Source organism: Myxocyprinus asiaticus, chromosome 5, assembly GCF_019703515.2.
Source record: "Myxocyprinus asiaticus isolate MX2 ecotype Aquarium Trade chromosome 5, UBuf_Myxa_2, whole genome shotgun sequence".
Classification (NCBI taxonomy): Eukaryota; Metazoa; Chordata; class Actinopteri; order Cypriniformes; family Catostomidae; genus Myxocyprinus; species Myxocyprinus asiaticus.
The window spans coordinates 39856315-39870508 of NC_059348.1; the positions used below are offsets into that span (position 1 = coordinate 39856315).

At 38.4% G+C, this 14194-nt stretch overlaps 1 protein-coding gene and 1 pseudogene across 1 annotated transcript; one reads left to right on the plus strand and one right to left on the minus strand.

Annotated features, from left to right (window-relative positions):
* Positions 1 to 826: 826 nt before the first annotated feature.
* On the minus strand, positions 827 to 2585 carry LOC127441198 (tetraspanin-36-like; annotated as a pseudogene).
* Positions 2586 to 4119: 1534 nt separating this feature from the next.
* LOC127441470 (peroxisomal biogenesis factor 19-like) lies at positions 4120 to 8195 on the plus strand. The gene is made up of 8 exons (XM_051698926.1): positions 4120 to 4199; positions 4634 to 4725; positions 4881 to 5043; positions 5156 to 5241; positions 5378 to 5551; positions 6188 to 6346; positions 6579 to 6623; positions 6726 to 8195. The coding sequence occupies exons 1-8, from the start codon at positions 4139 to 4141 to the stop codon at positions 6810 to 6812; spliced, it is 867 nt and encodes a 288-aa protein (XP_051554886.1). The 5' UTR covers positions 4120 to 4138; the 3' UTR covers positions 6813 to 8195.
* The last annotated feature ends 5999 nt before the right edge of the window (positions 8196 to 14194 follow it).

Consider the following 14194-nt stretch of genomic DNA (forward strand, 5'->3'; position numbering starts at 1 on the left):
CCCACTTTCAAATTAGTTCACTCTCCCAGTTCATTTCCATAGTCCGCAAAAAAAGTGCAATAAAATCACACATTTGATTCGTTTGTATTAGTTTTACAAACAATAGTGCTGCATTCAGGAGAAAAGATGTAAGATTTGAGGTCTTAAAGGGATAGTTCACCCAAAAATGAAAATTCTCTCTCACACTCATGCCATACCAGATGTGTACGACTTTCTTGCTTCTACTGAATTTTAGAAGAATTTCTCAGCTCTGTAGGTCCATACAGTGCAAGTGAATGGGTACCAAAATGTTGACGTTCCAAAAGCACATAAAGCCAGCATAAAAGTAATCCATAAAACTCCATTGGCTTAATCTGTATCTTCAGAAGTGAAATAAGTGTGAGTGAGAAACAAATCAATATTAAGTCCTTTCTCCCCTATAAATTCTCTTCACTGCCCAATAGGTGGTGATGTGCACTAAGAATGAGAATCACCAAAAATAGAAGAATGTTAAAGTGAAAGTTAAAGTGGAGATTTATAGTAAAAAATTGACTCAATCATTGATCTGTTTCTCACCCACACTTATCATATCGCTTCTGAAGATATTAATTTAACCATTGGAGTCATATGGATTACTTTTATGCTGCCTTTATGTGCTTTTGAAGCTTCAAAATCTTGGTACCCATTTACTTGCATTGTGAGGACCAACAGAGCTGAAATATTCTTTAAAAATCTTTGTTTGTGTTCAGCAGAGGAAAGTAAGTCATACACATCTGGGATGGCATGAGGGTGAGTGAGTGATGAGAGAATTTTCAGTTTTGGGTGAACTACTCCACTAAAGCAGCCTTTATTCTTGGTCCAGGATTCGATAAACCTGTGAAGGTTTATATCTCATTAGCGGTGCCACACTGATCCAAGATACTACCTGAAGAGAGAAGGATCAATGATGACATAAATCTTGTAAAATATCAGAGCAAGACAAAATAAAAGAATTTTCTTTTAAGTGAACACAGAGCTCACCAGTAAAAAGATAATCACAAAAGATGTTATGATGATAATGTGCAGCACAAGCAGTAATTACTCTTCAATTTTAATCTGACACCCCTAGAACAGAAAATGCAACATGGACTCTTGATTTTCCTTTTAATGGTGATGTACAAGCCTGTCTAATTGAAATAATTAAAGCCTAATTCACAGATGCCAAAACCTTTTACAAGTAATATTCCAGGTTAAATAATCTGGAGGTCCAAAGTTATCAAAATGAAATAATTAAACCAATAATTAAAACCTCCCCATTTTTTTTGTAATAATCCATGAAAAAATGCATTTAAAACATGTTATACTATCCACTTTCTAAATAAACTAATACTACTACAGTACTACAACAGACTACTATTACTCAACACAACTTTTGGAAACAGTATGTTTTAATTATGAAAAAGAGAAAGACTTTAATGTAGCTGTAGTTTTATGTGAATATTATAAAATGTTTTTAACAGCAAATAATGTTTCTTCATGGATTATTACAAAATAAATGGGGACATTTTAATTATTGGCTTATTTAATTATTTCATGATTCAGTTATTTCAAAATAAATAAGTACATTTACTTATTGGTTTAATTTTTTAATTTTTTTAATTTATTTATTTTTTCACTTTGAGGAGAGTAAGCTCTATTGACAGCATCTAAGACCGCCGTACATTTGCCTCATAAACTTCCATTAATAACTGTCTATGCAAACTGAGTTACGTGCCAAAATTATTTTCTGTGGTAATCAACGGCATCTCTGGCATTGATTTCTTGACTTGTATTTAACCTTGAGCATTCCTTTAACATAACATTATAAGCTGTATAACATTATAACAGTAAGATCAAACAGGAAACATTTAAAGTTATTAAAACATTAAATCTTACAAACAGGTAACCTCAAATTTAATTTAGTGTCTGTACCTTAGAATAAAGAAGACAATGTAAGTCTAAAGTCCCATTGCAGGTGTGAAAGTGTTTGTTGCAACAGCATTGTATTCAACACTGTGATTAAACCAGGGTGTATCGATCCAGTCAGTGTAGTTCTTAACACCACAACAGTGCAACTGTAACAAATCATTAAAAAAACACAATAACAATCTGATTTTTGCAGAACACATACCATGCCTAGAGATGTCTGTGTAAACACCCACATGTTGTAGGGAGTTTACTGAATTGGTATCAGGATCTTTGCTGTTAACACTGTAGTTCTGAAACACATCTTTGAGTGGAGCCAAGTCTACATCAAGCTAAAAACAATTAAATGCAACGTCAAAACCATTTAAGCACTTTTATTAGTCAAATAAAATCAAATTGAGAAAATACACAAACTGAAAGATCAAAGAAATACAAATATTGTGTAAACATTAGATTTATATGTGAACCCAAGAGATATAAAGTATCATGATTACAGTCCATCATACTGATCTTGATTATTCAGTTCTGCTTCTACTTTTTAGAAAGACAAATGTTCTCTCCATCAAATTCCTCACCAAAGCTTGTAAACTAGAAGGTTCTTTGCAGGACACCGCACAGCCAGCTGCACTGCATAGAAGGACTCCACTGACAACAGCCAGCATTGCAGGGAGAATTATAAAGAAGCTGCCGAAGAATACACCATTGGTTGTGTATTTAAACAGCAAGAATGCACCACTCACACCTATACAAACCCCAACCAGCTGAACAAAGAGGAGAATGGATGAGTTAAAAACAGTGGGGGGAAAAAACAGGAAACAATCCATACACTTCATAAAATTCCATCCCTTGTCATGTGCTTTATGCCCTAAGCATGTCAATTTTGCTCACTATCACAAGGTTTTAGACTATCATCATATAACTTCAGTAACACTTAACACACACATACGTCTATTGTTGCAGATAAATAGATACATATGTGTGTGATTTATAAAGAGGTCTACATTAAAACAAACGAAAGCAAAGGAGTACATGATGATGACTAAGCTCACCCATAAAAGTAGAGAAGCAATCTTAAGAGAAATTTTGAAAGCTCTCCTCGTTAAAACCATGACTCCGCTGTAATCAGTTTCCTCGATATAATCTATTTTAGACACGCATATTTGAAAAATAGCGGCGCAATCAAGGTTTCAGAGTTCAGATTCGCGCAACAGGCGCAAATAGCTAAGTCAAAGCGCACTTCATCGAAAAGTACAACCATAAGGTAAATTGCGAAAGTGCCAAATTAACGCAAATGAGTTTAGCAGTAGGGGGCACTATACACAAGAAATAAAACAACACAAATTAATGCAATTACCGATGTGATAAATAAAAAAATTAAAAAACGATTCGAAATTTTTAATCAATAAAGAAAAGAGCAAAGTTGGGTTTTGAAGCCTTGCATTTGTGTATATAAATGTGTTATAAATAGTCCAAGTAAAACTATAAAAGTATAAATACGACACCAAGTAAAAAGGTTAATAAAAGATCTACAGAACGCATAAAAATAAAACCACTAAAATAATGTAATAATGACGCGGTTCATTGGTTCTAAGACAACTCAATCGCTTATCTATTCAAAACAGTTTTGGTGTGATTTGGAATATTATATTAAGGGTGAATATTGGTTTATTTTGATAATAATAGTGAACATAAAGCATGACATATCATAATTGTTTTTGCTAATGTATGGACTGTTTTATTAATAAATGTAAATAGTCATCACATACACCATTTTACACACTTAAAAATAAAAAAATTTATAAGTAATTATTGTAATACATTAATAGAAGTATATATATATATATATATATATATATATATATATATATATATATATATATATATATATATATATATATATATATATATACAACATCAGTAAAGCCAAAAAGAGTTTGAATTTTTGAAAAGCATTGAATCTTCCTTTTTTATCTTATTATTATTTAACCTTATATATTTTTAATTTATAGCCTTCCATACCTACATTGTACACTTAAAACTGTCGATTTACCCTTTTTTATTTCTTTTTAAGTTATTTTTGTTTTAAATGGCACTGTTCTGTTGTCATGTACTTATTACAGCAATCATAATAACAAATATAATATGCAAAAACATTAGACAATTTTGATTTGACGTCATTATTTTGCGACAATTTCGCTTGTCATTGAGCAGCAAGATGGCGTCAGCGTCAGAACATCAGGGTGCAGTAGATAGAGAACTGGATGAATTATTGGACAGTAAGGTTTGAGCGTATTTATAACTGAAATATCACAGTTACAACAAATAAAACTGTTCTACAGAGTTACTCTTTACTGAACTAGCCTTTAGAAAGAAGTTGTTTCAGTGTAGTTGCTGCTCAGCCAACTAGCCTGAAAGCTTACATTATTGTCGTATTTGTAACAGTGAGATAACGCTACTTGGGCATCATCTAATTAATTCGAGATTCTCACGCTGTCTGTCTATCTAACCACGGACAAACTTGTAAGCTACGTCCAGCTAGGTTTCGCATCTAAACGGAGCTAGTTAGCATCTCATCACATCTAGAGAACTTTACTATTTCTGTCATGCGGTGGGATAAAATCAGTCACATGACAATATACTACCAAAACATTTCTGATATGCATAAGCCCCTGGTAAACTGTGTTAAAGGTCAGTGTTTCCTCACTTACAGGTGCTCTTGATGATTTTGACAAGACCAGTGCACCACCTGCGATCCCTGAAGCCCCCACTGCCACTGATGCTGGAGGAAAGAGTGAAGAGAAGGTAATGAACACTGTGGATTTCCCTTAGATGTTTCACACTGCCATATTAAAAGCTAAGTAATGTTCAGAAAGGCATTTAATGCTACAAAGAGTTTGTTCCAGTCTCGATGCTGACTGCTAGTTGAAGTGTTTGTTGTCTCTGTATTTCATCCTCAGCCGCCTCTGCTGGAGGACAGTAAGTTCTTTGAGTCTCTCTTTGATGGGGAGATGGCCAATCAAGCACGGGAGGAGTGGGAAAAAGCCATGACTGAGCTAGCCCAGGAAGAGCCTGAGCTTCTACAGCACTTTCAGAAGCTGTCTGAAGCAGCAGGCAAAGTAGGTGAGTAATTGAGCACTTTGTACATGCTGAGTACAGATATACAAGTTCAGAACATCATACATATGTTATTATTCTAGTAGTCCATTTGGTTTGGAACTATGTTTTAATGTAGGCACAGATGTAGCATCACAGCAAGAATTCACCTCCTGTCTTAAAGACACCCTTAGTGGTTTGGCAAAAAATGCAGACAACCTGCAGGTAAACCCACTTTTGGAATTTTGATAAAGGAATGTAATTCAAGGAAACAGAATTCTTTTTATACAATATGTTATTTATGAAAGGTCACCTTAAGCTAAGCGTACAGATTTAACCAGCTCGTAATCTCTAAATGCAGAGTGCAGGACTGGCCGGAGAGGATCTAGTGAAGACCTTGGAGAACCTGGGATTGAATGAAAATGGGGAGGGAAGCGGTGAAGATGGAAATATTCTCCCTATTATGCAGTCCATCATGCAGAACCTTTTGTCCAAAGAGGTTCTGTACCCTTCTCTTAAAGAAATAACAGAAAAGGTGAGCGTGACCAAAGTCCATTTCAAGGCAAGACCGTCCACGCAAGAAGTCTTATCTATTTGAATGGGGAAAGACCGAAATCTCCATAAGGGTCGGTCAAGATTATGATAAAAAAAAAAAATGTATTTAAAATCAGCAGTAAAATCTGACAACAATGGTTTCATAAATTGTGTTTTTTGTTGTTTTTTTTTGCCTCAAATAACGATAAAAAAAGATAAAAAAACACTATTTTTCAAGCTGGTTCAGCTAATGCGCTTGCTCATTCTCAAGTTGAATGACAGGCGATGTAGATACAGACAGGTGATGTCTGTATCTAAAAGGTTATTGGCTCTTTTACCTGTAAGGCGGGACTTCCTTGTACATCCGTTCCATTTCTGCTGAGTGTTCCAATTTCTCCCATTCATTTTAATTTAACCAGTGGTCTGTCTCTGCTAAACTGTTCTGGTGTGACAGCAATGACAGTTAGGATCTGCATGACTATCTTACTGAAAGCACTGATTGCTGGAGCCATTGTTGTAGGTACATGCCTGACATCAATAAAATTTGATTTCCTTTCCGCAAATCTTGCATATATAACATTACATGTATATAACAATTTAATATATGATTGAATTTGACCAATATAACTCAATTTAGTATCCTGAATGGCTGGAGAGCAACAGGCAGTCCTTTCCCCCAGACCAATTCACGCGGTATGAGCAACAGTACAAGATAATGGGAGAGATATGCAGCCAGTTTGAGAAAGATGGAGACAGAGAGAACACATTTGAAAATATTCTGGAACTCATGCAGAAGGTAAACAATAAAATTATGTAATTTGCAGCTATCTTTTCAGTTCTGCTCACTGATATTGCCACAAGATTTCTTCTTTTTTTTTTTTTTTTAAGTTTGTGTAAGATTTTTCAAGAATTGAACAGCTATGTAGACATTTTACTTGTGTCCATGTTTACTTGTAGAGCTTGTGACCTTTCTGTAATGCCATTAAATTCATTCAATTTTTCCTTGTTCATGGACATTTGGACTTCAGCTACAAGACTTGGGTCAACCTCCAAAAGAGCTTGCTGGAGAGGCAGTGAGTGTTATTAGTGTTTATTTGTTATTATTATTATTGTTTGAAAATATACGTTATGCCATGATTTGGATCATCAAAATATTTTCTGTCCCTTATTTTCAGCCTCCTGGCTTGAACTTTGATCCAGAATCTCTGAATCTTCCTGGAGCACAAGGGGTCCCAGGAGCGGAGCAGTGCTCAGTCATGTGATCTCAAATTAATGTACATTTGAAAACGTTGCAATTTGGAGCCAATTATCAGAACCGGAATTGGACACATGCTCCCATTTTAAAGGAGTTTGCTTTTGTGTCTGCCCTGGAACTGTGAACGTTCACTACATCATATTCATCCCTAATCTGTATACTGTACTCACTGTAGAGCAGCTCTAAATGTTTTGATATCACAGTGCGCTGACAGCTTGGAAAGAGTTGAAGTCTTTTGAATTTTGTAAAAGTCATACACCTTTATATCAAAGCACATTTGACAGTTCATTTGGTGGAATGTGTTTTGCAATTAATTGGAGACAAATGAGTGGAGCTCAAATTGAGTGGAAAAGTTTAGTATAATTTTACTTTTAAGTCTCAGAAGAATGGTTAGGGTCTACAAACATAGATTCCATTAGATTCAATTTTGATAATATTATTTTAATATATAATATATAAATGTATGTGTAGATCTATTCTCACACTATAGCACCCAGGATCATTTCAGTGATTTGACAACTAATCGGTGACAAAACTTAGACATTAAAACATTCTCAAATTACTACCTACAGAAATTTCAAATCCCAATAATATATCCTAAATATCATGATCACTTTTACATTACATTTGTGTGTGGAATAGAATGGTTCTCTCTCTTTATATCTGCTAATGGTTTCTGTACACCACTGCATGTTTGGACATTCAAGAGTAGTGAATTACCCATGTTGATTTGACTCATTCCCATCATTCCGATGGTGGTGCCTCTTCAAATGTGAGGTGCTATTGTCACACTTAGTCCCCATTATGCCTTGATTAAAATAATTTTGGCTCATGGGAAGTGGAGCTCAAATTCAAATTATTGCTCAGTACTAACATTGAAAGAATAAAGGATACCTCAGAAGTGGACCAAGTTTGGTAGAATTGAAAATCAAACCGAGAATGCAAAGGCCTTTTGCTTTTGGGAGGATGTTCACATGATTCTTTTGTGCAAACAGGTTTGAATGTGTGGAAATGGGATCTCTTTGTAGGATCATACTAGGAAATTATTGGCCATCAACTTGCCTGCTTATAATGGCTATGGCAATATGACATAGTATTATATGGCCAATACAGAGATTATGTTAAGGATAGACATAATGGCATGTGGATGGACAGGACAGAAAGATTTAAGGGTTTCAACTCTCGGGGTTTGCATAAACACTTGTAAGAGTCACCCCACTTGTCCAGTGGCGGTATCCAGCAGAATAGTATAGGTTTCTGCGCATTGGTCGCCCGAAAAGACGAACACTCAATTCATCTCATTATTGGTTGTGGCATATTCTACAATATAAAGAAAATTGCAATTCTGAAAAATGAAATAAAAAAAAATAAAAAATTACTGGTAAATATTGTTGACTGTCTGCCCCATTTTTTCCCAGTAGTTCTGCTTCTTCTACAAATTAATGTATATGGTTGAGTGACAATAAAGTGATATGATTGATTTGTATTTAAATAAATCAAAAGATTATATTTCCATTACAAAAACAACACATGCACTTATTCTTTGCTTCCATGGGCCTTTAACAGCAATTACTGTCCTGATTCTTCTTGGGTAAGTCAGTATAAGATTTTCACATTGTGTAGTATTTGCCTGTTCTTCTACAAATTCTCTTCAACTGTGGAGTGTAACGAGGCAGGCGAGGAGTCAAGAGAGCAGGATCTAAATGCAGATTTGATTTAATAAGATAAAGTAACTCAGAATATAAAGAAACAAACACATGGAATGAGGCACAGAACATAATGGAACACATGCATAGATTGACAAAAAAACCAGGGGAACCAAGGGCTTAAATACACAAGGGAATGAGGAACACCTGGGGAAACAATCAGGGTAAACCAATCATAAAATGAAACTACAAAAGGACTACAAACTAACACAGGAAATGGGGAACTAAGCAACAAGAATTTCAGCATAAAAGTCTAGGCACAAACAGGGAATACGTGACAGAGCCCCCTCTTTAAGGAGTGGATTCCAGATGCTCCACAAAAAAAAAAAAAGGTCCGTGGAGGGGAGGATGAAACAGGCAGTTCAAGGGGGCACAAGGGGCAAGGGGAACAGAGGAACAAGGCAAAACAGAAGACCAGGGTGGAGCTTGCGGAGCAGGAGACTTGTGCATAGCCAGCAGAGCTGGATATCAAGGCGTAGCAGACGGAGCTGGAGGCTTGGGCGGAACTGGACTTGGAGAATGGAAAGCCCTGACAGAGCCGCAGGGAAGGTGACCCACAGCGGAGCTTTTGGCGGAGCAGTCCAGGGCGGAGCGCGGGAGAAGGAAAACCAAGGCGAAGTCAGGGAGGCTGGAGACCAAGTCGGAGCCAGAAGGATAGAGAACAAGGGCGACGCTGCAGGCTTGGAGGACCAAGGTGGAGCTGAAGGATCAGAGGGCTGAGATGGAGCTGAAGGGATGGAGGACCCCGGTGGAACCGAAGGGGTGGAGGGCCCAGGCACAGCCAAGGGCCCGGAAGTCCGTGGTGGAACCAGGGGGTCGACAGACCAAGGCAGAGTCGGAGGGACAAGGGACCCCGGTGTAGCCGAAGAGATGACGGACCACGGTGGATCCGAGGAGCCATGGTGGAGTCATGGGCTCGGAGGGTCGAGGTGGAGACGGAGGGTCAGAACCCTTGTGCTGAAACCACAACTCCGAAGACCACGGTGGATCTGGCTGGACTGGAGACCGTAGTCACGCCGGTGGAGCCCAAGGGCTGAGGAGAGCTGGCTGAGCAGGAAGATGAGGAAGAGCCAGGGAACTGGATGGAACCAGATAGTCCATGCTGGACGGAACCAGCGAAGAAGGAAGGGCCAGGGAACTGGACGGAACCAGTGGGGAACGAGTCTCTGGGAGAATGGATGGAACCGCTGGAGGAGGAGTCTCTGGGGGAGCGGACGGAACCGCTGGAGGAGTCGTCTCTGGAGGAGCGGATGGAACTGCTGGAGGAGGAGTCTCTAGAGGAGTGGACAGAACCGCTGGAGGAGGAGTCTCTAGAGGAGTGGACAGAACCGCTGGAGGAGGAGTCTCTAGAGGAGTGGACGGAACCGCTGGAGGAGGAGTCTCTGGAGGAGCGGGTGGAGCTGTGGAAGACTCTGAGGGCGGAGTCACCACAGTCAGGAGCACTGGCAGTGACTGGGAAACGGCCTCCGTGGTCGTGAGCATGGGCAATGACAGGGGAATGGCCTTTGTGGTCGTGAGAACGGGCAGTGCCTGGGGAGTAGGAGCCCTTCTTCCGCTTCCAGACGGCCGTGAGCACAGCTGTGAGAGACTCAGAAGACAGAGCCGTGGGAGGCTCGATGAAGGCAGGCAGAGCCGTGGCAGGCTCAAGGGGCGGAGCCATGGGAAGCTCAAAGGGAGGAGCCATGGTGCCCCCCCCCGAAGATTCCACTAGGGCTGAAACAGGCGTGAACGCTGGCTCTGGGACAATGAGGCTGGCAACGCTGTCTCTGGAATGGACGAAGCTGGCAACGCTGGCTCTGGGACGGACGAGGCTTCAAGAACAGGCTCGTTGGCCGTGGCAGGCTTGGGCGTTGGCTCGTTGGCCGTGACAGGCGTGGGAGTTGGCTCGTTGGCCGTGGCAGGCGTGGGCGTTGGCTCGTGGGCTGTGGCAGGCGTGGGCGTTGGCTCTGGCAGGCAATAGATGTCCTTAAAACAAAGCTCTCCCCAATCAAAATCCTGGGCGAGACTGCAGAAAAGCTCCATGTACTGCTCTATGGTTAGATCTCTCTGTTTGAGATGCAGCAGTTGCAAAACCTCTACATCCACAGTTGCTGGTCAGTCTTTCTGTAACGAGGCAGGCGAGGAGTCAAGAGGGCAGGATCTGAATGCAGATTTGATTTAATAAGATAAACAAAGTAACTCAGAATATAAAGAAACAAACACATGGAACGAGGCACATAACAGATCACATGCATAGACTGACAAAGAAAACAGGAACCAAGGGCTTAAATACACAAGGGAAAACAAGGGAATGAGGAACACCTGGGGAAACAATCAGGGTAAACCAATCATAAAATGAAACTACAAAAGGACAACAAAACTAACACAGGAAACAGGAACGGGGAACTAAGCAACAAGAATTTCAACATAAAAGTTTAGGCACAAACAGGGAATACGTGACATGGAGAGCATCAGTTAACAGCAACTTTCAGATTGTGCCAGAGATTTTCAAAGACTCAAGTATGATTCCGACTGAACTGTTAAATCTTCAGTCAGTATTCAAGTGTAACTCAAATGTTGTGTTTCTCAGAATGGGTGTTCTTCTAAAAAGGCTGCATATATGAATTGCAGAAGAGATTGTTGATGCATGGGCAGTTCCTCCCATTTCAGCCTGAAATCAATGCAAACTGAGTGTTACAACTTAATCTTAAAAATTCCGCAGGCACTTTCTTGATTTTCATGACAGCAGGACTGATCAGATCTGTTGTTTTAGTTGATAGACTTAAGCAACATTTATTGTGTCAAGTAATAGCAAACAGGTGTACCTTTTTACTGAATTTAGTAAGATAATTGAATACTTCACCCGGTTTAGGTTGTTAAAGGAACATGCTGGGTTCAATAAATTAAGATCAATTGACAGCATAAGTGGCATTATGTTAATTACCACAAAAATTATTTTTGAGTTATCTTTAAAAAAAAAAAGAAAAGAAGAAGAAGCAGCAGCAGCAAATATTGGGGTTACAGTGAGGCAGGCACTTACAATGGAAGTGAATGGGGCCAATCTTTAAACGTTCAAATACTCACTGTTTCAAACGGATAGCCACAAGAATATACAATATACATAAACAACATACTTACTACCCTTTTTGGTGTAAAGTTATATTAAATTTTAAACAAAATGCCACAAATGCTGTTGATTAAGCCTAACTTGTATAGTACGCAACAGTCGGGTTCCGGAAGTAAAAATCCCATTAATTTTTTTCATAGACAAATTGATTTTTAACAATAACTTATGAACCTTTAAAGACAGACCTACCGCGAGCTCCGAGGTTAATCCGTGGTATATGCTTCTGTTGAAGCCATCCGCATGCGCTATTTCAACTTTGTTTAAAAATCTCCTTTAATAGCAGAATTCCTGGTGAACAACTACAGTAACCATGGTACAACACTGGAAGATCCACCAATCAGAGAACCGCGGCCAAGAAAGCCCACGAAATAAGACCAGAATTGACCGCCCACTTCAATGACGCACTCAAAATATCGCAAACGAGTCGATCTCCCTGCACTTATACAGTACTGTGCAAAAGTTTTAGTTTTAGGATTTCTTCAAAAATAGTGCCATAATTAGTTTTCATTTTTCAATTAACATCATCCAAAGTCCAGTAAACATAAAAAAGGCTAAATCAATATTTGGTATGATCAACTTTGCCTTCAAAACAGCACCAATTCTCCTAGGGACACCTGGACACAGTTTTTCTTGGTTGTTGGCAGATAGGATGTTCCAAGCTTCTTTGTGAATTTGCCAAAGTTCTTCTATATATTTCGGCTGTCTCAATTGCTTCTGTCTCTTTATGTAATCCCAGACTGACTCGATGTTCAGTGGGGGTCTCTGTGGGGACCATGCCATCTGTTGCAGGGCTACGTGTTCTTCTATTCTATTCTATTTGCAGAAGGAATGTTTGGGAGTCTAAAATGTATATTACCTATTGACACACTACAGCTAAAGATATAAATAACCATTTTAAGACAAATGTTTTTGTTAAACATCTTATGTGCCTAACACTTTTGTACTGTATATTTGTGTATATCAGAATATTTTGCAATAAACATAAACTATATTGTTTATATACTTATAATCAACAACCTAAAATCCATAGTTTTATATATATCCATAGCTTCCAATGCTTCATTGGATTGTAGTTTGTGTCCTCTTGACAAGTCAAGTATACAGACTTTTACCTGTGAATTTTTGTCAGATTTTGAAATATTTTTTGCCTCAAAACAAAGTTTGTGATGTGATTCACATCGGAGCTGGTTGGTTTGGTTTATGGCTTACAACTCTTTTATTTGAAGGATTTTATTAAAAGTCTATGGAAGAAATTAATGGGGAAAATACTTCCGGAACCCAGACAGCTGAAAAAGTGGGCGGTCACTGTTGCGATCTATTACTTTTTCTTTTTTTATTATTGCATTTCAAGAACAGTCACAATAAGGCAGTACATATAAACAAAAGTCTTTAAAAAACGGAGCACACACACAGTATTACATAAAAAAAAAATATACAAGAAAACAAAGAGAAACTGAATAAAGAAATAAAGACATACAATTATAATACAGGGTCTTCTAGTACTTCAAGATCCTGAATCAAACTGAAAAATCTTCTGGCCATTTTTGTTTTTACATGTTTCAGGGATTTACAAAAATACCAAAATTCTTTTTGAAACACATATAACAGTGGTTTACATTTAAGGCACTTGCATTTATGAATATAAAACTTCCCTAAAATAAAGAAGATATTTAATACAAAGTGAGTATGACCATCTTCCATTATTATACCAAATGTTATGTTGTTTCTAGTGAATGGAATCAAACAATTAATTGATTTGTTTTAGCCAGTTATACCAATGTCATGCCAGAAAGTGGAACTGTACAAACAATAGAAAAATGTGTGGTCTGTTGACTATTTCTGAATGACCAAAAATACAGTTGTTATGATCAATGATAAATCTATGCCTGAGAAGCTCTGCAGAAGGATAAATATCACTGAAAACCTTAGTGTATTTCCTTGGCTTTCAGTGGTACAGGAAAGGATAAATACATGGTTCTCAGTTTCCTTATAATTTCCTTTGAAAATATCTTTGACACCCCATTCCTACTATATTGTCTTGGAAATGTATCATCTGTTATTAAGTTACATATCAATTCGTTCAAAAATCTGTCAACTGCAAAATCACATCCATTTATTTTTAAAGATGATAAATGAGGAACATCAGTCAAATGGTGCACTGAATTTCTAACCATAAGGAAAAGAGACTTTGGAAAACACCTAAGAACTCTCTCATATTGTTTATAATCACACTGAAAGTTATACCTTCTACAGAACTCCTCATATTACATAAAATTCCCTTCTACATCCAAAAGATGAATAATAGACAATATCGGGGCCTGGGCAGCTCAGCGAGTAAAGACGCTGACTACCACCCCTGTAGTGGCGAGTTCAAATCCAGGGCGTGCTGAGTGACTCCAGCCAGGTCTCCCAAGCAACCAAATTGGCATGGTTGCTAGGGAGGTTAGAGTCACATGGGGTAACCTCCTCGTGGTCACTATAATGTGGTTCTCACTCTAGGTGGGGTGAGTCGTGGGTGCCACAGTGAATAGCTTTAAGCCTCCACAGGCGCTATGTCTCCGCAGTAACATGCTCAAC

Excerpts from the sequence above, each read along its gene's own strand:
- LOC127441470 (XM_051698926.1), top strand. The coding sequence starts at position 4,139 with ATGGCGTCAGCGTCAGAACATCAGGGTGCAGTAGATAGAGAACTGGAT. Across the intron at positions 4,200-4,633 it reads ACTGGATGAATTATTGGACA|GTGCTCTTGATGATTTTGAC; the intron begins GTAAGGTTTGAG and ends CCTCACTTACAG. Across the intron at positions 5,552-6,187 it reads TTAAAGAAATAACAGAAAAG|TATCCTGAATGGCTGGAGAG; the intron begins GTGAGCGTGACC and ends AACTCAATTTAG.